The 22,892-nt window shown below is 48.3% G+C and overlaps 1 protein-coding gene across 1 annotated transcript in view; it reads right to left on the bottom strand.

The window, feature by feature from the left end:
• QARS (glutaminyl-tRNA synthetase) overlaps window positions 1–6,702 on the bottom strand; it is a 37,453-nt gene extending 30,751 nt beyond the window's left edge. Inside the window, exons 1-4 of the mRNA XM_015422121.1 lie at window positions 6,568–6,702; window positions 4,681–4,828; window positions 1,584–1,693; window positions 505–580 (exon numbers count right to left, since the gene is read on the bottom strand). Coding sequence (XP_015277607.1) covers window positions 505–580; window positions 1,584–1,693; window positions 4,681–4,828; window positions 6,568–6,690 — 457 coding nt within the window. The 5' untranslated portion in view covers window positions 6,691–6,702. The remainder of the gene's footprint in view (window positions 1–504; window positions 581–1,583; window positions 1,694–4,680; window positions 4,829–6,567) is intronic.
• Between the last annotated feature and the right edge of the window lie 16,190 nt (window positions 6,703–22,892).

Genomic DNA, 22,892 nt, shown 5'->3' with positions numbered 1-22,892 from the left:
GGGAATCAAACCCGGTTCTCCAGTGTTTGGTCCTTGCATTGGCTACGCACCGGTTCATGCAGCAGCAACAGCAAGTGTGCTAGATGTACAGCAGAATCTGCAGGAGGCATCATGATCACTGCCATAAGATGGCAAGCCCAGCCAAGTGCATGGAAGATTCCCTTAGAGGGGTTTGTAGCTCAGCAAGGAAGAGCTGTGCAGAATGAAAGTCCTTGAGAGCCAGTGTATCAGAGCATCAGACTAAGATCTGGGAGATGCGGATCAGATTCCCTGCTCTTGGGCCGGTCACTCCCCACCCCCCTCAGCCTAACCTATCTCACAGGGTTGTTGTGAGGATAAAAAGGAGGAAAGAAGAATGCTGCTTTGGTCCCTATTGGAGGGAAAAGCTGCACAAGGCTGGGTTACCATGGGAATGCAGCAACAGCACTGATCGGAAGGTACTTCACAAGAAACCACGCCCCCTAGCTCCCCACCATCACAACTTCCCAAGGGTATGAGACTCACCCATCAACAGCCCCATGCTAAAGCGATAGCGCTCTGAAAGAAGCTGGGCTTTGTGTTTGTTAATGGCCATTTCCACCTAGAAAGAGAGAGAAGGGAAAAATTCTGACATGAAAAAATGGAAAGGGGGAGTATAAAGAAACTTCCAGGCAAGGATCACAACAATCCAGAGAAATCCAAGCAAGAGAGCTGTACCCATGATACAGCTTTCGATTTTCTTTTGTCAAACAACAGCACTCCTGCTGCCAAACAAACACGGGCTGTAGTTTAAAAGCCCAATTCAGATTTCAAATACTGCAGCATCCATATGTGGGGAACATTGGGGGCTGTGACGGAAACTAAAAGGCCACGCTGTCTCTTGATGTCTTCAAGGGCCCGCTGTGCCAATACTGAGGAGGAGTCTTTGGCCCAGACAACTTTGCTCAGTGGACAAAGCAATGACAGCAGCACACACATGGTATACAGAAATTCAATGAGGAAGGCTTTCCGTGAAGAGCTCGATTTTGTACTGCAGGATTCTTGGACCTCCAATCATGAGGTTTAGGATCACTAACTGGTTTCAAACTACATCTATGTCAAGAGGTTAGCAACTGTTTCACTGAGAAGGCCCAAACTGTGACACCCTCCCATACCTTTCTCAGGAATGCTGCTGTCCCCCATGATCAGCATTGTGCCTGCCTTAACGAAGAAGTCACACAGTGTGTGGTGTGCTCAGACACAAGTGGCAGAAAAGTGCTGGACCACTTGGAAGAGAGATCAAGATGGGTAGCCATGTTAGTCTGTAGCAGCAGAAAAGAGCAAGAGAGTCCAGTTGCACCTTAAAGACTAACAAAATTTGGGGCAGGGGATGAGCTTTCGTGACTCACTGCTCCTCCAGATACCTGAAGAAGTGAGTGGTGACTCACGAAAGCCTGCCACAAATTTTGTTAATCTTTAAGGTGCAACTGGACTCTCTTGCTCTTTTCTGCTGCTACAGACTAACATGGCTACCCATCTTGATCTCTCTTCCAAGTGGTCCAGCAAAGACCCTTTGCCCTGTTTCAAGCACACACTGAGAGTTTATTCGCAGCATTCATACTCACCGCCTCTTCGATCTGCTCAGGGGTCACTGTCACGCCAATGCCACACTCTCTGTCAAAGTCTGCTGCATCAATGGGAGCTACTGGGTGGCTTTTAACATACTCCAGAGCAGCTGAAGGCACAAGACAGAATTATTAGAAGGGAAGAGGTACAACAGGGGGTGGCAAAGCACATGGCCGATTTTTGCTTTAGGCTCCAACTGGACTCATCCTGACCTGGATAGCCAGGCTAGCCCGATATCGTCCAATCTTGGAAGCTAAGTAAGGTTGGCCCTGGTCAGTATTTGGATGGGAGACCACCAAGGAAGTCCAGCGTTGCTATGCAGAGGAAGGCAATGGCAAACCACCTCTAAAGGTCTCTTGTGTTGAAGACCTTCAGCAGCCACCATAAGTGAGCTGTGACTTAACACGGGGGGGAAAAGACTCAGGAGAAAACTTTCCCTCAGGCAAGACTGGTTAGCAACCCTGGTAGGTCGTTTTGTCCTCTCCTAATGCACGTGACCTTGCTCTCTTGCTTGAGCCATCTGCACCGTTGTACAAAGCCACATGGCCAATGCATTCAGCACAGGACCTCTGACTCAGCACTGCTCTTTTTTGTGACCTGCTTGAATCAGGAGGCCGTGGATGAATCTTCTAGTGTGCACGTCAGGGTGCAAGTGAGTGTATGTAGAGGATCCCACCAGAAGACAGACAGGGAGGTTGCATAATGGCTGGCTGATCAGTTGTGATTAAGGCACAGGTCTACAGCAGGAGTCCCCCCAACCTTTTTGAGCCTGCGGGCACCTCTGGAATTCTGAAACTAAACAGTGGGCACAACCGCAAAATGGCTGCCACAAGAGGTGGAGCCAACCACAAAATATCAAGAAGGGAGGTCATACAGGGTGGTAGTGGTGGTTGGAGATCTCCTGGGATTACAACCGAACTCCAAGCGACGGAGAGCACTTCACCTGGAGAAAATGTCCACTTTGGAAATTAGGCTCTACGGAATCACACTTCATTAAAATCCCTCCCCTCCCTTCCCGGCCCCTCCCCTCCCCAAACCCCACCCTCTTCAGGCTCCACCCCCAAAACCTCCAGGTATTTCCCAACCCAGAGCTGGCAACCCTAAAAGTGTAACTCCAATAGTAGCTCTTCAACATTTCAGTTGTTGTTGTTGTTCAGTCGCACAGTCGAGTCCAACTCTTTGTGACCCCATGGACCAGCTCCCGCCAGGCCTTCTTGCTGTCCTCTCAAGTTTGCTCAATTTCATGTTCGTTGCCTTGATGACACTGTCTAACCATCTCATCCTTTGCCGTCCCCGTCTTCTTTGACCTTCAATCGTTCCCAGCATCAGGGTCTTCTCCAGTGAGTGCTCCCTTCTCATTTGGTGGCCAGAGTATTTGAGCTTCAATTTCATTATCTGGCCTTCCAGGGAACAGTCAGGGTTGATTTCTTTTAGGATTGACTGATTTTCATTTCAGTCAATCATTTCATTTCATTTCAAATTTCAAAATCATTTCAAAACATTTCAGGCAGAAGCTCTATTTAACAAGATGCCTTTTAAAATGAACATAAGGCTTAAAATTTTTTGCATACACGCAGACGCAGCTTATCTTCAGTCATACCGTGGAGATCCTTGAGCTGTGGCGGCAGCTGCTACTGAAGCAGCTTCTTAATATGCACAGCCAATCAGATCTCCAATGGGCAATCAGAATCCCTACTGGGCAAAGTCCCACCTGGCACTGCCCACTTTAAAAAAAAAACTTGCCGGATGCCAGGAAAGGTGTCTGTGGGCACCACAGCACCCACAAGCAGCATGCTGGGAAACCCTGGTCTAGGGGACCAGATCTGAGAGTACACATCTGGCCCACTAGATCTGCACCTTAATCACAACTGTTCTTCGAGACGTTATGCAGACCAATATAAGGCGTCACCTCTTTCCCTTTCATGTTCAAATGCCGTGGTGTAAGGAAAAACAAGATTCGAAGCAGCCTTAAGAGGAGCCAAAAACGGAGGAACTGAAAAGGGTGACATGGAACGTGCTGGCCAGTGTCAACTTCCACTACGTGATCTGAAGCTGATCAAATAATTTCACCCTTTGCTTCATTGGGTCTGTGACTTCCTCCTACCTCACTGGATTTATGTGCTTGGGACACAAACGTACACTCTCCGCAATAAGCGCCCTCAGCAGTGCCAATTAAACACCAGGAAGAAATGAGGGGCACCGGAATACAATGCTCCCTCTAAGTTGTGGAGTCTTGTGAGCAAAAATTCTACTTTGTGAGTTACTGGCATTAAAGTTGTGAGTGAGCGATTTGGCTACTGCATAAATTACTTTGCTCTGGAGCCCTCCTTCCCGAGCTAAAACAAAAACGTGTGAGCCAGAGGCTAAAAACTGTGAGCTAGTTCACACTAACTCAGCTTAGAGGGAACACTGCCAGAAGAACTTGCTCACAGTCGCACCTGCATGTTGCAAATACAACACTGACCAAGTCTGCATTGTTCTCCGGGGCTCAAGAATGGAGCCCCCCAATTCTGATGTGCACCTAGGTGTGGTTGGCCAGTCACTGTGTTGGCACCACTTCCTAGCCAAGCCTACCATGAAAGAACCCTTCCTCATTGGGCACTGTCAACCTGCCACACAATCTCAGTGGTCTCTTGCTCCCCTAGTATTAAGCCTGGCCCATTTTCTGAATCCTTGCAAGAGGATTCATTCCACCAGCAAGGCATGGGAATGAATTTGTTGGACAAGATTTTCTACAACTGTACTGCTGCTTCTGCCTAGTCAGGTGGGTCTCCCCATATCCTTCAGAGCTCCCAGTGGCAGGGCCCAAACTTTAAGAGGCATTGTGTCCCATTTCCAAGCCTGCATGGAGCTGGCTCTTCTCACAACAACAGGGCCAGCCAGGTATGAAACCTTAACAGAAGAGAAATACCCATCAGCCACTGGATCATATCCAGAGAAGCACATTGTTTCCAGGCCTCAGACAAACCAGTGCCTGACTGTGCATTTAGCATGAGGCTTAAGGATGTAGGTTAAGGCAGACCTGCAGTTACAAAGATGACAAAGAGGAGAGCATTTTTTGCTGCAGCCTGTGTTCCTCCCCGTCATGCGCCATACCATTGAGCTGTAGATCAGTAACAATCTTCTTGTTAGCTATGTATCCCACCAGGAAGCTGAGATGTTTGGGGTCCTTAAGTCGGGAAGCCACATTATATAACAGAGTGCCAACCGTCTTGTCAAGAGCCGGGCCAAGAATTCCTTGAGCCTAAAAAATTGGGGGAGGAGGGAGTGGAAATGTCAAAAGCCAGTCTAGAGTCATACCCAGTTTTATAATCTGATTCTCCCACACGGCATGTGCTCTGTACATCTACGTGTGTGAGGGGGAGCACATGGATTTGCAGACGTGAACATGGGAGAGGGGGAAGAGAGGAGCATTTCTTAGACCATGCAGACTTCGGAAAGCAAAAAATGGTTCCTACAACCCAGACCCTTCCCTGCCTCTTCCTTATGCCCCAGTAAGCTACTTTATAGCTGAAAAATCATCCAGATCAACCTCCTTCTGTCCCTTCGCAACTTAAATCTGCAGCACTGCAAACAACTCTTCTTGCTATGCAGGATCCCAGCAAAATAGCAGGGTTCTGATCACACAGCATTGGATGTGGTTTGTGAGGGTAGCTGCATAGGGTTGCCAGCCTCCAGGTGGGGCCTGGGGATCTCCCACTTTTACAACTGATCTCCAGCTGATAGAGATCAGCTCCCCTGGAAAAAACAGCTGCTTTGAAGGGGGGACTCTATGGCATTGTACCATGCTGAGGCCCCTCCCTTCCCCAAATCCCACCCTCTCCCGGCTCCACCCCCAAAGTCTCCGGGTATTTTCCAACTGGGAGCTGGCAACCCTACACTGTACCATGCTGAGGTCCTTCCCCTCCCAAACCCCCACCCTCTCCCGGATCTACCCCAAAGTCTCCAGGTATTTTCCAACCAAGACCTGGCAACCCTATAGCTGCAGTTTGCGTGCATTGTGAAAATGATGGCGTGACATACAATTACCTGTCTGCCATGGCACCAAAAGATTTCCTTTGCCATGGATCAGGCCGCAGTGATTTACCGTTCATAAAACTCAGCGCTGCAAAGTGGGCCAGTGATATGCATTTGGAGAAGGGCAAGCTAAACAAACCAACCTCATAAATAGGTACAACCCTGCTTTTAAATGGAAAAGCTTGTTTCCTCCTCTCCTTCTGCCAAAACATGGAGCTGCCTCCTCCATCCAAGGAAAATAGGAACTAAGAAGGATACCACAGCACCCTGCCTATTCTGTTTGTTCCTGAGGTGTTTTGCTCTGCTCTAAGACAGACTTTCGCTTTCAGATTCACAGGACCACGAAGAATGGGCTGATTTTGTTTCAAAAGCAGCTATTTCCACAGATAAAATAGTTCGAATAGGCTGGATTTTATGGCTTGCTTTTAGGAATGGAGAAAAAAGAAGTCCAATGTGCAAGGGAGAGGCATTTATCTGACCGTTTAGATCCCAATCTCTCTCCCCTGCACCTTATCCTTCTTTTTCCTCCTACCTACCAGTGCAACCTTAAAGTTAGGGTGTCACTGTAAGAGATGGCTAACCAAGTTACTAAAAGCAGAATGAAAGTGATATATCCCTCTCAGAACAGCATGGAAAACACATACATTCCTACAAACTTGTGGTGCCCTGCGAATAAGTACACAGCCTTTTAAACTGGAAAACTAAATCAATCAATTTTAAAGAAAGGTGACAGAGCAGCTGAATATACATGCGGTGAAATTTTACATTAAAAACTATTCAGGAGTATGGTATGTAGCAGCACGGCCACTTTTTTGTTTTCCTGAGCCTCACGTAAGAATGACATGCGGAAACCCAACTCCTGCAGTGAGAGAGAAAGGCTAGTTCTGTTGGTTTCCTGACTGTCATATGGCTTATTTCAAAGGCACGGGAGAAGCTCCGGGGGAGGGAAGAAAAGGAGGTGGTGACCTGCACGACAGCCTCGCGAAGCAGCGCGGTGAGCGCCTCGTTCCGAAGGGTCTCGTGCGCCTTGTTCTCGCTCAGACCGATGCTAATCAAAAGGCTTAACGAGTCCATTCCATCCGCCGCCATGCTGCTGAGATTGTCTTTACTTCCGCCCGCGGCAGGGCAATGAGCTTCACCACTATCCCAAGTATCCAATCGGTATGCGGAGTGCTGACAAATTAAGGAATAACAGCCAATAAGAGGCATCTAGTTCTTTATATGTCCAATGAGAGAAACTGGTGAGAAGACACGCCTTTGTCAGGCTGCGAGACGCGAATGGGAGAGGAGGGAGGGGGTGGGATTTTTGCTTGTTCCTTGTTCCTTCTCTGGCAGCCTACAGAAGTAGGGGAAGCTTCTCCTATCCGGTAGCTTTAGGGTTGCCTACCTCCAGGTGGGGCCTGGAGATCTGCTTTTACAACTGATCTCCAACTGACAGAGATTAGCTCCCCTGGAGAAGATGGCTGCTTTGAAGGGTGGACTCTGTGGCACTGGACCATGCTGAGGTCCCTCCCCTCCCCAAACCCCGCCCTCTCCTGGATCCACCCCAAAGTCTCCAAGTATTTTTCCAACCCAGACTTGGCAACCCTAGGTAGCTTAGATAGAACAGCTTGTCAGTGTAACCAAATCCTGGGGTGCCTAGGGTTGCCAGTCTCCAGGTAGTCACACGCAAGAGGTCATTCTGGTTCCCCCAGCTCTCCAGAGGGGCTCTTTAAAAAGTTATGGGCCGCTGTCGGGGAGGGGAGGAACGTTCCCTTGCCTCCCTGAGCCCCAGGGTGGTGGTCTTGGACTGGTAGGGGCAAATTCCACCTCTCGCATGTAAATGTCTGAGCGGATATCACACACGAGAGGCCATTCTGGCTCCCCCAGCTCTCAGGAGGGGCTCTTAAAAAAGTTATGGCCGCTGTTGCTGTTCTAGGAGGCAGCTGCAACCTGTGCGGGGGAAGGGCAGGGCAAAACATTCCCTTGCCTCCATGAGCCCCGGGGTGGTAGCCTTGGACTCGTGGGGGCAAATTCCACCTCTCGCATGTAAATGTCTGAGCGGATATCACACACGAGAGGCCATTCTGGCTCCCCCAGCTCTCAGGAGGGGCTCTTAAAAAAGTTATGGCCGCCGCCGCTGTTCTCGGCAGCAGCTGCGATGCCGGCGCGGGGGAGGGGAGGGGCGAAACGTTCCCTTGCCTCCTTGAGCCCCGGGGTGGTGGTCTTGGACTTGTAGGGGCAAATTCCACCTCTTGGGCCAGAGGTTATTCTGGCTCCCCCAGCTGTCCTTAAGGGCTCTTTAAAAAGTTATGGCCCCGCCGCCACTTTCGGCAGCACCTGCAACCACCAGGGGGGGGGGGACTGCTGAGCTGCCCTCCCGGCCTGTTCCAGGCTCCTCCTTCAGAGCCGCCACCCCCGCCCTCCCCTCCTTTTTCAGGCTTCTCGCTAGAACGCCAGGCCAGAAAAAGGGCCAGCCGAATGTCAATTTCGGCCCCATTATATCCTATGGGCCATTGAAGTCAATGGCAAAAGCATAGGGTATATTCTGGGTGCTGGAGGGGAGGGAGTTTGAGGGAGAGGCTCCAAACTCGCAGGGTAGCTGCTGGAGCCTTTCCCCAAGATACCAACCACGTTTGAAGAACATTGGACCAGGGGGTCCAATTCTACGGCCCCCAAACAGGTTGCCCCTATCTCCTCCATTGTTCTCTATGGTGGGAAAAAGTACCCTTTTCCCCACCATAGAGAACAATGGAGGGGATGGGGGCAACCTTGGAGGGATGGGGGGGTATTGGTGAATTTCCTGCATTGTGCAGGGGGTTGGACTAGATGACCCTGGAGGTCCCTTCCCACACTATGAGTCTATGATTCTATAATTCACCCAGGCTGGCTGTGGGCACCCAGGACCTCTGTCAGGCAAAAGCGCCTGAGATCCTCCCCCTCCCCTTTTCCTTCGCCGGACTTGGAGGCGAAGGGAAGGGAGAGGGGGGAAAGAATGGATACCAGGTGCTTCTGCCTGTCAGAGGGGCTGGTGCACACTTCTGATATCAGGGGGTGTGGCATATGCCTGCAGCTCTTTTTCTACGAAATGACCCCAGGGTAAGGCTAGGCTGCATGCGCCCATACTGTGTGCTGGGGGGGGGGGGGGGGGGGCAGCGGGTGCTCGGTCTGGGACATTTGCCTGGAGTGTCCAGGCAAACGGAGTCAGGACTGGCAAGGGAGGTTTTGGACACGTGCAGCCAGCCAGGCGGATGGGTGGCGGTTTGCACGCACGGCGCACTTCGGGGCTGGAAGAGAGGATGTAGGGCTGCAACATGCCAGGGCAGGAGAGAGGTTTTGGCCATGTGCTTGCCGGGCAGCATTTTGCTCTCACACGCTGTGCATCAGAGCTGGGGGAGAGGATGCGGGCGGGGCAGGTCACATCAGAAGGGGATGTGGTGGTGGGGGGGGGTTGAGTCTTCTCCCATTGCCTTCAGAGCCAAACTGCACGGCGTCTCATTTTGCGGTGGGAGCGTCGAGCTCTGTCTCCCCTGTCTGGAGCGAGTCGCCCTCTTACTGAGTGGAGGGGGAGGGGAGGAGAGAAGGTGAAGGAGATTGGCAAGACTGGCTATCGGAGGCAGGAGGAAGGGAGTAGGCGGGGCTGGCGGAGAGCTCCTTTCCACTAGCGTTGTCAATACTGGCTTCGGAAATGCCCTCCCCTCTCCTCCCAACTCCACCCCTCCCAACTCCGCTCTATCTGGAGATGTACTATGTACTATTTCTATCACATAGAAAACAAGCAAGGAACAAAGAGTGAATGAATTGATTGGCATTGTAAACTTGAACCAGTTCTGGCAGCGCTGAGTACAAGCTTTATAATGAAGGAAGGAAGGGGGGAGGGAAGAGAAGTAGTAGCAACACAGGAGGGAGGGATATAGCACGGCCACTTTCAAAAAGTGGCAGATGCAAGGCTGGGCTGGCAAGATCCATCAGCCGGTAGCGAAACTTTGTGTTCTCTCCATTTGTTTGGAAATGGGAAAGTCAGGAGGTGAATGGGGTCCACAAAGGGGCTCCCTGACGTTGATGCAGCAGCAGGCAGGGGAGCTGCAGGGGGTTTGAGGTGGAGGAGAGTGGATCCTTTATCAGCACCAGCACCTCCTCGGATTTACTGCTAGGAATCCCCTTTCCTGTGTGTGTGCCTGGGGAGACAGAAGCTAATCTCTGGATGGTGACAGTGGGAGGTGGGCTTAGCTCTTTGACACTGAGCTGAAAGCCAGAGGTTGTAAAGTATGCAGGGTCTTTAGTGATTGATCAGGTCCAGTGATCTTTCCTGCATAAGGTAGTTCTGATGCTGGAAGGATTAGATCAGAATTTCAGATACAAGAGATCCCCTGGAATCCCCTGTTCTGTGAAGTGATGGAGCTTTGGGACATACTCTGTCTCCTTTACTCCCCCCTGTGTTCCCTTTGGTCCCTTTCTTAGTGTGTTCTGCACGTGGTGATGAGCCTTTTTGGCATTGTTGCTGTTGTTCAGTCGCACAGTCGAGTCCGACTCTTCGCGACCCCATGGACCAGATCACGCCAGGCCCTCCTGTCTTTCGCCGTCCTCTGAAGTTGGCTCAATTTCATGTTCGTTGCATCAATGACACTGTCCAACCATCTCATCCTTTGCCGTCCCCGTCTTCAATCTTTCCCAGCATCAGGGTCTTCTCCAGTGAGTGCTCCCTTCTCATTTGGTGGCTAAAGTATTTGAGCTTCAGTTTCATTATCTGGCCTTCCAGGGAACAGTCAGGGTTGATTTCTTTTAGGATTGTCTGATTTGATCTTCTTGCAGTCCAAGGGACTCTCAAGAGTCTTCTCCAGCACCATAGTTCAAAAGAATCTATTCTTCGGCGCTCGGCCTTCCTTATAGTCCAACTCTCGCAGCCATACATGACTACTGGGAATACCATTGCGTTGACCATGCGGACCTTTGTTGCATGGACAGGGTTAAATAAGTGAAAAGGAGTCACACTCTATCAGAGCTGTAGAGAGCGCCCAGACTAAGACTTCCTCTGAGCCCCATGCCACTCAATCCAAAGTAAACATCATATAAAAACCAATTACCTGACTTTCCTAGCTCTATTGGCCTCCCAGGGTGACCAGGTCCCTCAGGATTTTATCATCCTAGCCGAGTAGTCTCCTCTCCAGTATAGTACCCATTGGCACTACAGTACCTGCTGTCTGGTTTCCTGGTGCCTACATCCTTCTTTTCTGAAGCATCCCTGCACTAAAGCAAAGAACTAATCCTAGGACATTTGGTTATTTGTCATACGTTCAATGCTGTAGGGAAGCAGGATTTTTTTTCTTGCTTCCTCACAGACTCTTCGTGCATTTAGGCACCTCCCACAGTTTCCTCGGCTTTTCTCCATTCTCTCCCAAACCTGCTTTGCTGCAAAGTTTTGAGGATGATCGCGGCAAAGCCTGCTGTGTTAGTGGAAAAGTTCAGAGTCTGGGAGAAGGCCTGTGCCGCCCCCCCCCCCCAAAAGCTTATATTTTGAATAAAACTTAGTTGGTCTTAAATGTGAGAACTGAGTTTGAGCCCAGTGGTACCTCCAAGACTGACAAAGTTCAGTTCTGGCCGTTATAAGTGAGAACTGAGAGACTTAGCAGGTGTAGATGCACACTCCTTCAGATACCGTGTTTCCCCGAAAATAAGACACTGTCTTATATTTATTTTTTCTCAGGAAGACACACTAGGGCTTATACCACAAATGCATAGAAATCCTGCTAGGGCTTATTTTGGGGGTAGGTCTTATTTTCGGGAAAACAGGGTACATTGAAACAAATTTCCTCAGACATTACACATAGGTAGAGAGAAGGGGGTTGCCAGGAAGGGCTAATTAGCCATCTGTTAGCCGCCCTGAGCTGTTGGATAGGGCGGGATATAAATCCCAAAAATAAATAAATAATAAATAATTAGAGTCAAGATGCATAAGTAACTGAGCAATAAATACAGCTAAGACTAGAATAACACATTTGATAAGACCTGTGGATAGCAGCAAATTAACATACAGATAATACAAGAGTGAACAACAGATGTGAGAACTAAGTTTGAGGCCAGTGGCACCTTTAAGATCAACAGAGTTGGATTCTGTGTACAAGTGAGAACTGAGTGACTTCGCATGTGTAGTGAGATAAGCACCCAATATCTCTGTTAAGCCCCAGGGGTTCCATTGTCTGGAAAGTTGTAATAACTTGTAATTCAGCAATCACCTGTGCAAGTCTGTTTCTGGCATTGCTTTGCAATAAAATAGCTACTTTGAGGTCCCCCATTGAGTGCCCTGAGAAGTTGAAATGTTCTCCTACAGGTTTCTCAGTTTTGTGATTTTTGAGGTCAGATTTGTGTCCATTTATCCTTTGGTATAGGGTTTGACCTGTTTACCCTATGTAAAGAACTGAAGGACATTGTTGGCATTTAATGACATATACAATCTTAGAAGATGAGCAAGTGAATAAGCCTGAGATTGTGTAGTTGATGTTGTAGGTCCAGTAATTGTGTTGTCTGGCTGTATGTGGTAGCAAAGTTGGCACCTTGGTTTATTGCAAGCTCTGGTACCAGTATCCATGCTCAGAGGTCATTTCATAGAAAAAGAGGTGCAGGAACTCATTAGCATAACTTATTTGCATATCATCGGAAGTGTGTCAGAAGGCAACACTCAGGCTCCACTGCACTGTTTTGGATTGTTAGCTATTGGGGGGGGACATGCAGATCTGTCCTCGCAGAGGAGGGAGAGCTTGTACTTGAATAAAACTTGGTCTTAAAGGTGCCACTGGACTGTTTTGGATTGCTAGCTATGGGGGGGGGACGCACAGATCTGCCCTCACAGAGGAGGGAGAGCTTGTACCTGAAGGCAGGCCGGGGGGGGGGGCTCTGCAACTTATCTGGTTGCTTCTTGCAGGAAGCAGGGGGTGGGGCTTGTTGCATGTGCCCGCCCCCTGGGCTCCTTACTGCCGAAGCTCCGCTCCTGTGCGCTCCCGCAGGAAATGACCCTTGATGACTTCTATAGTCAAGAAAGCTAACAGGCAGAAAAACTCTCTTCAAGGAGAGCAATTTCTTGAAGGGTTGCTAGAGGTCCCCCTACTCCAACCTCATTGCTCAGTGTGGGAGTTAGTCAGTTTGAATGCTGTCTGAAATTGGAATCTGGGTGACATTGGTGGTTTAAGTTGCAATGTGAACCTTAAGGGAGTTATGGGATGGTTGTGAATGGTTGTGTGAGTGTATATGAGTATGGCTGTAGATCACTGAAATGATTGCACCTTTAATGTCATTGTACTATGTACAATGACAATAAAGTATATTATTATTATTATTATTCAGCACCCCACTCTGCTTAAAGTAGCACATGGCTTTTAAAAAAGTTTTTAAAGGATTGAAAAAAGCATTTACAGGAGAAATTCCTGTGAGTCTGTGCCTTTAAGAAAGGGGGCGGAGCCCCCAAAGGGCCCCCCCCCCCAGCTAGGGCCTGAGTAGCTGGCAAATTGAAAGAGAAACTGTGCAAGGGAGAGCTTTTCAGTTTGGGTTTAAGCTCACATTTTCGGTGGGCACGCCACTGTTTGCAAGTTATGTAAATCCAGCTAAATGTCAAATACCGCCCTCGAGCAAGCAAAGAGCTGTAGAGGAATTTAACCTTTTTTGGTCCCAGTGCTAGAATTCCTTCACACACACCCCTGCAGAGGAAACAGAAAGGAAACGGGCTTGGTCCTGCTGCTACAGCTGGTTGGGATCTTGTATGGAGGAAATAATTTAGCAAAAGGAACATAAAGCAAAAATCCACAGCCAGAAGGTGTGAAGTCTTCTGCATCTCTAATATCTTCTTTCAGCAGTGGAAAACTCACATTACAGACAGTTAAAAGGATGATGTGAAAGACCTGGAATGACCCTGGAGAGCTGCCAGTCTGGCTAGAAAGTAGTGATGTTGATCGACCAATTTGTTGGGCTGCCAGCAGTGTTCCCTCTAAGCTGAGTTAGTGTGAGCTAGCTCACAGTTTTTTAGCCTCCAGCTCACACATTTTTGTCTCAGCTCAGGAAGGGATGGCTCCAGAGCAAACTAATTTATGCAGTAGCCCAATCGCTCGCTCACAAAGTAGAATTTTTGCTCACAAGACCAGGGGTCTTGTTGTAGAAAAAGAGCTGCCGGAGCTCATTAGCATAACTCATTAGCATAACTTATTTGCATATGCCACGCCCCCTGACATCACCGGAAGTGACAGAAGGCCACACCCCCTGACATCACCGGAAGTGTGTCAGAAGGCCCGGCTACTTACCCTCCTGCTTCATCCTCATTCCCAAACGGAATGAGGATCGAAGCAGAGGGCGGGGTAAAGAAGGGGGCGGGGCTTCACCACGTGACCGCCCCGCCCCCTAGAGGTTCTCTTCCGGAGCTCCGTACCTGAGAGCTCCCCCCCGACTAGAGCCCTGCACAAGACTCCACAGGTTAGAGGGAACATTGGTTGCCAGCCTCCAGGTGAGGCCTGGAGATCTGCCAGAATTGCAAGTGAACTCCAGATTGCAGAGATCAGTTGCCCTGGAGCAAACAGCAGCTTTAGAGGGTGGAGTTTATGGCATTATATGAAACACACATGAAACTGCCTTATACTGAACCATCGAAGTCAGTAATCTCTACTCAGACTGGCAGCGGTTCTCCAGGGTCCAAGGCAGAGGGCTTTCACGTCACCTCCTGCTAGATCTTTTAACTGGAGATACCAGAGATAGAAGGAGATTGGATTTATACCCCGCCCTTCACTGGGAGTCTCAGAGCGGCTTACAATCTCCTTTCCCTTCCCCTGTGAGGTAGGTGGGGCTGAGAGAGCTCTTGACAGAAACTGCTCTTTTTCAAGTACAGCTCTTATCAGAACTACAGCTTTGTTCCTGAGGAAGGACCAGAAGTCTGAAACACTGGAAAAATTACCTAGGAAAATCTTGTGAGCAAAAATTCTACTTGGTGAGCTACTGGCATTAAAGTTGTGAGCGAGCGATTTGGCTACTGCATGAATTAGTTTGCTCTGGAGCCCTCCTTCCTGAGCTAAGACAAAACTGTGTGAGCTGGAGGCTAAAAAACTGAGAGCTAGCTCACACTAACTCAGCTTAGAGGGAACACTGGTTGCCAGCCCCCCCGGCCACCGGCAGGGGATGGGCAGCCCAGCCCACCCATTGGCAGGGGTAGTGCCACCAGAGGGACAGAGATAAGGAAGATGGCTGCCTGTGGGCGGGAATTAGGGTTGCCAGGTCCCACCCCTGGCGACTGGCAGGGGACTGGGGGTAGGATTGCCAGATCAAGGTTGGGAAACTCCTGGAGTAGAGTTGCCAGCCTCCAGGTGGGGCCTGGAGGCCTGGGGATCTCCCGCTTTTACCACTGATCTCCAGCTGACAGAGATCAGCTCCCATGGAGAAAATGGCTGCTCTGAAGGGTGGACTCTATGGCATTGTACCATGCTGAGGCCCCTCCCCTCCCGCCTTAATAAATACAAATATATATATATATATATATATATATATATATACACACACACACACACACACACACACACATACACACATTTTATTGGTTTCAAGAAAAGATACTACAAAGAAACGAAATGAAAAGAAAAGAAATGAGACACAGAACAGAAAAATTACTAACAGAATGGACACTATACTCTTATATCAGCTTAAGTTACAGTATACAGGTCTCCAGCTATTTTCCAACCCAGACCTGGCAACTCTATCCTGGAGATTTGGAGATGGAGCCTGGGGAGGACAGGGACTTCAGTGGGCTACAACGCCATAGATTCCACCCTCCAAAGCTTCCATTTTCTCTTCTTTCTTTTTCAATCCCCCTGGGGGGAGGTTTTTATTGGTTTTTTGCAGACTAGAAAACTACAACAGAAAATATAGGGAAGGGAACTACAACTAGGGGAAACAGAAAAGAAACCCACAACTAACTAAAAACCCAAGAGTAGGAGATCAATATCTCAGCTTATCATCATGTTTTGCCGTCGATCTTTAGGGGGGGACAGCTTCTTTTTATATCTCCATGTTCGCTTCAACCCGACTCACAGTTTGTTGTTGGCCAGATGGCCTCGCTCAGTATCGTTTATTTCACCCGATCTCCAATGCTTGTCCCGGTCAGCAGCACTCGTACCATGCGGTCACTCAGCAGCAGGACCTTCGGGGCGGAGGAGCGCCTCAATTCTCCAGCTTTCAGCCATCGAAGACATCACCCCTCAAAAGCCCCCTGGCTGGGAGCCTTTTACCAAGGCTCCGGGGAGGTTGCAACCCGTTGGAACCCCTCCCGCACGCTGGTGTGCAGTTTACATCCCCGGGACGTCCGGGAGATGTGTCTGCCTGCGTGTCGCCATAAACCGGAAGTCCAAAGCTTCCATTTTCTCCAGGGCAACTGGTCGCTGTAGTCTGGAGATGAGCTGTAATTCCGGGGGATTTCCCCAAGCCCCACCTGGAGGCTGGCATCCCTAGCAGAAATGGAAAAATCTGAACTTTCCTACCCACACAGCAGCCATCCAGGCTTTGCTGCGATCTTTCCCAAAATTGTCAGCCAACCAGGTTTGGGAAAGACCACAGAAAAGCCACGTAAACCCCAGGAGGTGCACAAATGCACCACAGTGCTTTGGGGAAGGGGGGGAGGACTTCCCCACAGCATCAGACAAAGGGGGCATAACCCTTGTGGAAACGGCCCTTGTGTGTTCCAGGGTCAGCTTTAATGAGTTTCACTTCCTTTGGATGAGAAAGCACCGGAAGCTAATGACGTCTTTGCAATATTTGCCTTATTTACAAAATATACAAATACAGCTCAAGTGGAGTCCCGGAGGCATTCCTACAAGGCAGAAGACCTGCTACCTCCCATCAGCGTCCCAGAGAGAGAGAGAGATGGAGTGCCCCAGGTGCTTTACCTTTTGCCAGTTCACAATCCTCTCTGTCCCACCTCCAATCTTATTGTTTCTGCTCAGCTGGAATGTTGTCACATCTCTGAGCTCTGATGGGTATCTCATTCAAAAACACAGAGCTATTAAGTAACAATTTCGTAAGCATTCACTCCCATCGTCTAATTATCCTAACAAAAGAACAATCCATTAGTAGCAAGTCCAGATCTGCATCAGAAGAAAACCACCCACTCCGCATGCATTTCTCCAGGTGAACTGATCTGTCACCTGGAGATCAGTTATAATCCCAGGGGATCTCCAGACACCACCTGGAGGTTGGCAACCATATGCATTAAGGTTGGCAACTCTGGGTTGGGAAATGCATGGAGATTTAGGGATGGGGTTTAGGGAGGAAGCTCAACGTGGTATAATGCCAGAGATTACACCATCTAAAGCAGCCATCTTCTCCAGGAGAACTGATCTCTGTTGTCCTGGAGAGCTGCTGTAATTCTAGGAAATCTCCAGGCCCTACTGGCCGGTTTGGCAACCATATTTTGCAATCCAGACCAAGGTCAAGAAATTGCAAGAGTCAGGTTGGTAATTAGGGAAAGATATTTGTGTAATCAACAGAGGTTTGGAAAGTCACATCTTCATTAGGTTTTCAGAAATAGTGTGAACATTTCCATTTCCAGCAGGCACTGGACTCAGTTATGGCTCCTACAACTTTTTCTAGAATATGGTTTCATTTGTTGCTCTTGCCTGGAGAATGCCTTCCCCCTTGAGGCTTGCCTGGCACCTGCCCTGCTCTCTTTTAGGTGCCAGGCCAAAACATTTCCTTTTATACAGGCTTTTAACTAAGAGGCTGACATAAAATTGTCTTTATGGGCTTCTGTCCTATGTTCAATGTTGTGGTTTTATCTCCTGGCTTGTTTTTAAAGCTGTGTTCTTATTCCCTGACCTGTTTTTAATGGTGTGTTTTAATACGCTCTGCCTTAGTTTTATGGCTTAGTTTAAATGGCTGCATGGTTTTATTGTACTGCTTTAGTTGAGAGCAACCTTGACTCAGAAGAAGCGGCATAGAAATGTTCTAAATGAATAAATGCTTTAAGTAAATATACAAATAAGCATTCTCACCAGACTTATTATGGTAGTCTGTAAAGTGTCAAAGTAACTACTAGACTCCCATTTTATTCTGCTGCTGCTGCTGCAGACCAATGTGGCTACCCATCTGGATTTTTTAATCAGTGAACAGTGGTCCTTACAGTTCAGAAAGACTATCAATGTCTGAGCACCATGTGTTGCCATCCTAACTGATTCAACGGATCCATTATCCCCTCCTGATTACTCACAATAGGCCTTAACAACTATCTATAGGATTACCAGCTCTGTGTTGGAAAATACATGGAGATTTGGGGGGGGGGGTTTTGAGGATGTCAGGGTTTGGGGTAGGGTTGCCAGGTCCTCCCTAGTTACCAGCAGGGGATTGGGGGGGGGGGGAGGATTGCCAGATCCGGGTTGGGAAACTCAAATTGATTTGGGGGTGGAGCCTGGCAAGGACAGGAACCTCAGTGGGATACAATGCCATAGAGTCCACCCTCCAAAGCATCCGTTTTCTCCAGGTGCACTGATCTCTGTAGTCTGGAAATAAGATGTAATTCCAGGGGATTCCCAGGTCCCACCTGCAGGGTGGCATCCCTGGTTTGGGGAGGGGAGGGATTTCAGTGGCCTGAAATGCCATAGAGTCCACCTTCCAAGTGGTCATTTTCTCCAGGTGAACTGATCTCTGTGGTCTGGAGGTTGGCAACCCTAACTATCTAGAATCCAGATCCAGGTGGGCAGCCATGTTGGTCTGAAGCAGTAGAACAAAGTTGGAGTCCAGTGGCCCCTTTAAGACCAACAAAGTTTTATTCTAGGTCTTAGCTTTCGTCTGCAAGGCACACTTCCTCAGATGCATTGAAATGGCAGGTAACAGTTCATTCATATAAGTATGAATTTCATACTTCATATAAGTATGAGATGTCATAATTTGATCCTCTCTTCATTCCAGGATAGCTGGTTCTCTAAACTGGTTGGTGGGGGCAAGTTGCCAGAAAGAGGTTGGGGGAAGGGGAGGTGAGAATTGGGGTTTCCTATATCAACAATATTTGGACCACCCCAAATCATACATTCCCACATTCTGGAGATTGTCACCTGCAAGCTGACATACAGTGGTGACCAGTCCAAACACCAGTTCTGGCACCACAAACTTGTATTTGGGACTGCTTCCAAGAAGCCTGTATTGCAATGAAGACTCTATTAAGGAACTAGAACAGCTGCATGCCCTCTACACCCCAAAATAAGGTTGGGATCACCACAAATCATCTACACATTCAGGAGATTTTGCTCTATGCTGCTTCCTGATCCAAAGCCCACTTTATGTGCCAGCTGCTCCAAAGTACCCCACTTTGGAGCAGCTGGCACTCAGGACCAGTGCCCTCAGGACCAGTGCACATGCAGATACTGGGTCAAGGTCATTTCTTGCTGACTGGGGAGTGGCACTCCTCAAAAAGATCAGCTTCAAGGGGAGATCACAAACTGAAATTGCTGAATTTAATTTCATTTGCAAGTTCAGAACAATGGACCCACCAGGGCTGAATGAATTCTTATCTCACTACAGATGCTGATGTTCTACCCCCAAGCATTTCCACTCTGCCCTTATCAAGTTGATTACAGTGCGCAGTATGACTTTTTTCTCTGCAACACCCCTCCCACTTTCCCACTTTTGGACTGGGATATAGGAACTCAGAGATTCCTGTTTCAGCTCCTATCTGGCCAGGTGAGCTTTGACTCTTTGAAAGCTGAGACCCCAAAAGCTAGTTGGTCTCTAAAGTGCTACTGGGGAAAGTCTGTGTGTGTGAAATGTGGAATGATTGGGAAGTCAGCCCCATGTGACTTGTTCAAGTGTCCATGAGATGCTGGCATCTCCTTGAGGCTTTCAAGGCCCACTTCCAAGGAAAGTCCCTGCACTCCCTTGAAGCTTCTTTGTTTGAGGACTGTGGCTCTTAGGTCAGCAGTGGAATGACCTGGAAGATTCAAATGTATTCCCACTGTTGTTCAGCATAGGACCTGTTTGTCCGAAGAAAGGGTATTGCTGACATTTGATGCCATATATTATATAACATTGCAAAATGAACAAGTGAATGAACCTGAGATGGTATGGTAATACTATTGGTTACTGTTACTAATTACCAGGAACTATTTTTCCACTTACATGTGAAGGGAATACAATTCCTGCACAACTGATCAAAGGCATTATATGATCAGAGGCACTTCACATTGCACTGACTTGGATGAAGCAGAAGGAAAGCTTTTGTTCAAAGTTTAGTTTGTAGTACAGCTCCAGACACCCTTCCAGGAATTAACCAGAACCAAGTATTAACAGTAGGGATCACAATGTAACATTAACTCTTTTAAAAATGTAAAGGACCTAGGGTGCGTTCAGATGGCTCTTTAGAGCCGTGCGAGGCATGAGTGCCTCGTGGGTTTAAATGTAATGTCCAGACATCAGCATCTGGGAAACGTCCATCTTCCATGAGCATCAAGGGCGTAGACTTTCCAATTTCCCGGGGGGGGGGCTGGGCCAGAGGCTGTGCCAGGTCCTTAAAAGAACTGAGGCCCAGTGACATCATAGGGAGGAGCCAGTGATGTCACAGGCCATTGTCACTATTTATGGAGGCGTAGCCATGTGGGATTTAGGAAGGGGTGCTCCAGAAATTTAGGGGGACCTAGAAACCCTTGAGAACCCCCCTAGCCAGGCCCAACGGCTCAGAAACAAAGCATGGCATGGGCAAAATCCTCTACATAAAACCCTGAAGAACCACTGCCAGTCTGAGTAGACAATGATGACACTCAGGGCTATTTTTGGGCAGGGACGCACAGGAACGGAGTTCCGGCTGGCTTCAGAGTTGGCCACGCCCACCACAGCCAAAACCCCTGCGTGCCTGGCTACAGAGGGAAGGCCTGGAGAGCAACTCCCCCCCCCGGCCATTCTGAGGCGAGCAGGCCAGGGGAGCCCTCCCTGTGCCTTCCCCAGCCTGTCCAAGGGCCAGCTTGCCCGGGCTCCCCGCAGCCAAGGGAAGGCATGGGGGCGTGACCTAATATGCTAATGAAATGTGGCATCAGGGGTGTGGCCTAATATGCTAATGGGTTTATGCTGTTGGGTGTGGCCTATTATGCTAATTAGTTCCTGCTGGTGCACCAGAGGGCCAAGGCAGCAGGAGGCAAGAAGCCTGGGCGAGCTGGGCTCCTCCATGCCTGGCAGAAGATGAGGTGCAGAGGCGAGAGGTGGGCAAGCAGAAGAGGCACTCAGCCAGCCGCACAAGCTGCATGCAAAGAAACTCCCACAGCCCCAAGCTTCAGGGCTGCCTCGTTAAAGGAGTGCAGAGGCCAGACTCCAAATGAGAAAAAGCAAGCTCAGGGTTTGGCCACATTATATCCTATGGGCCATTGAAGTCAATGGCGAAAACATAGGGTATATTCTGGGGTCTGGAGGGGAGGGGGTTTGAGGGAGAGGCTCCAAAATCGCAGGGTAGCTGCTGGAGCCTCTCCTCAAGATACCCGCCATGTTTCAGGAACATTGAACCAGGGGGTCCAATTCTACGGGCCCCCAAACAGGTTGCCCCTATCCTCTCCATTGTTCTCTATGGTGGGAAAAAGTTACTTATGCTAATGAGTTATGCTAATGAGTTATGCTAATGAGCTCCTGCAGCTCTTTTTCTACTAAAAGACCCCTGGTTGAATCCATGAATAAGGAACTAGGAAGTGTGAAAAAGGAACTAGGAACCAACTTCAGTCACAGCTTCCTAGAAGCAAATAATTATGAACTTCTTGTGGAGAGACGGCTGAAACATGTAAGTTGTTGTGTATTGTTCAAATCACTTCCTGTGCATTCATTTTGTTTTAAGCCTTACAACACCTTGTAAGGAAGGCTGGTATTATTACCCCCCTATTGCAGGTACTGAGATATTGTGGTTTGCCTCAGGCCACTCTGTGAGTTTGTCACTGTGATAAGAATGGAATCCATGATTTTATTAGTTGTTTTACTTCATTTATACCCCACCTTTCTCCTCAAGGGGGACCCAAAGTGGCTTACATTGTTCTTCTGTCCTCCATTTTATCCTCACGATAACCTTGTGAGGCAGGTTAGGCTGAGTGTGTGTCTGACTGGCCCAACCACTACACCACATGGTCTCATATCTTATCTGGGATGGCATTCCTGCCATGGGAGGAGGCTGTGTAATTTGACCTGGTCCACCATTGAACTTGGGATGTAAATCCTCCTGTTTCTTATTCATATATATAATGCCAATAATTTATATGAGGGTGTCAGGCCATACATGATGATGAGACATCTCACATGTTATGAATGTATATAACGTGGCTAATCAAAACTAATTTTGCAGTGCATTTGGCTGATGACAATGTTTGGCTCTTGAGGGGGACAATCTAGTAGTCATTGGGGTGCATGATTTGGAGTGACATAAAACTTATTGTTAGATGTAGAGAGGTGTGATTTGGAGTGACACAATTCATTGTTAGTTGTAGAAAGGTTTATAAAGCGGTTCCTTTATATCTCATAGGGCAAGCAATAATGAAATTTATTAAAAAGCGTAACTTGATTTAAAAACCAAGAGGAATAATGCCCACTTCTGAGCCAGATTACTGAGGTAACTGTAACAGAGTCCATGTGTTCCATCTGGTGTTAGACATTTGACCAGCTGCTGGTTTTTGTATATTTAATGGGATGTTTCCATTTTTTGCTTCTTCTCAGGCCAAGAGTGCAACCTGACACCAGTACCATCTGCATACCTGCTCAGCAGCACTTGACAAAACAAGGCATTAAGATAATGGTCCCAGTCCCTTTAATAAAATCCAGCCTGAAGAAGAGTTGTGGAGATCTGAAAAACTCCTGCACTGTTTTGTGTTGTTTTGGTTGGTCTTAATAAAAATTATTCCTTTTTTTAAAAAATTGGATTTTGGGTCAGACAAATATGGCTCCCTGCAGCCACAGTGTACCTCGTAGCATCACTCCATGCAGGCTTCCCAGTCAGAGGTAGTTTCACAGGACAGGTGGCTGGGGTCTTATTGGCCATTTTGATTGACAAAATAGTTTCATGTACATAAACAGTATACTGTAACTTTTCATGTCAGATGATCTGGGAGGGAAAGGGTTAAAAGAATTTCCTCTGGCTACACTTGGCAATTGGCCCCATCCCCTCAGTAGTTAGATGGTTAGCCTATTTGGCCCTTAATTGCCTTCTGTTTCATCTTATATAAGACCTCTCTTCTCTTTCTTACCTGGGCTTGGAGCTGTAGCAAGTTAACCTGTTCACAATAATTTAAAGGTACGTATGTGAATACGTACGTATATAGTCATGTATGGCTGTGAGAGTTGGA

This window comes from Gekko japonicus, unplaced genomic scaffold (genome assembly GCF_001447785.1).
Source record: "Gekko japonicus isolate JY-2015 unplaced genomic scaffold, Gekko_japonicus_V1.1 scaffold292, whole genome shotgun sequence".
Lineage (NCBI taxonomy): Eukaryota > Metazoa > Chordata > Lepidosauria > Squamata > Gekkonidae > Gekko > Gekko japonicus.
The sequence above is the reverse complement of the archived record's forward strand: the minus strand, read 5'-3'. Positions and strand labels throughout refer to the sequence as shown.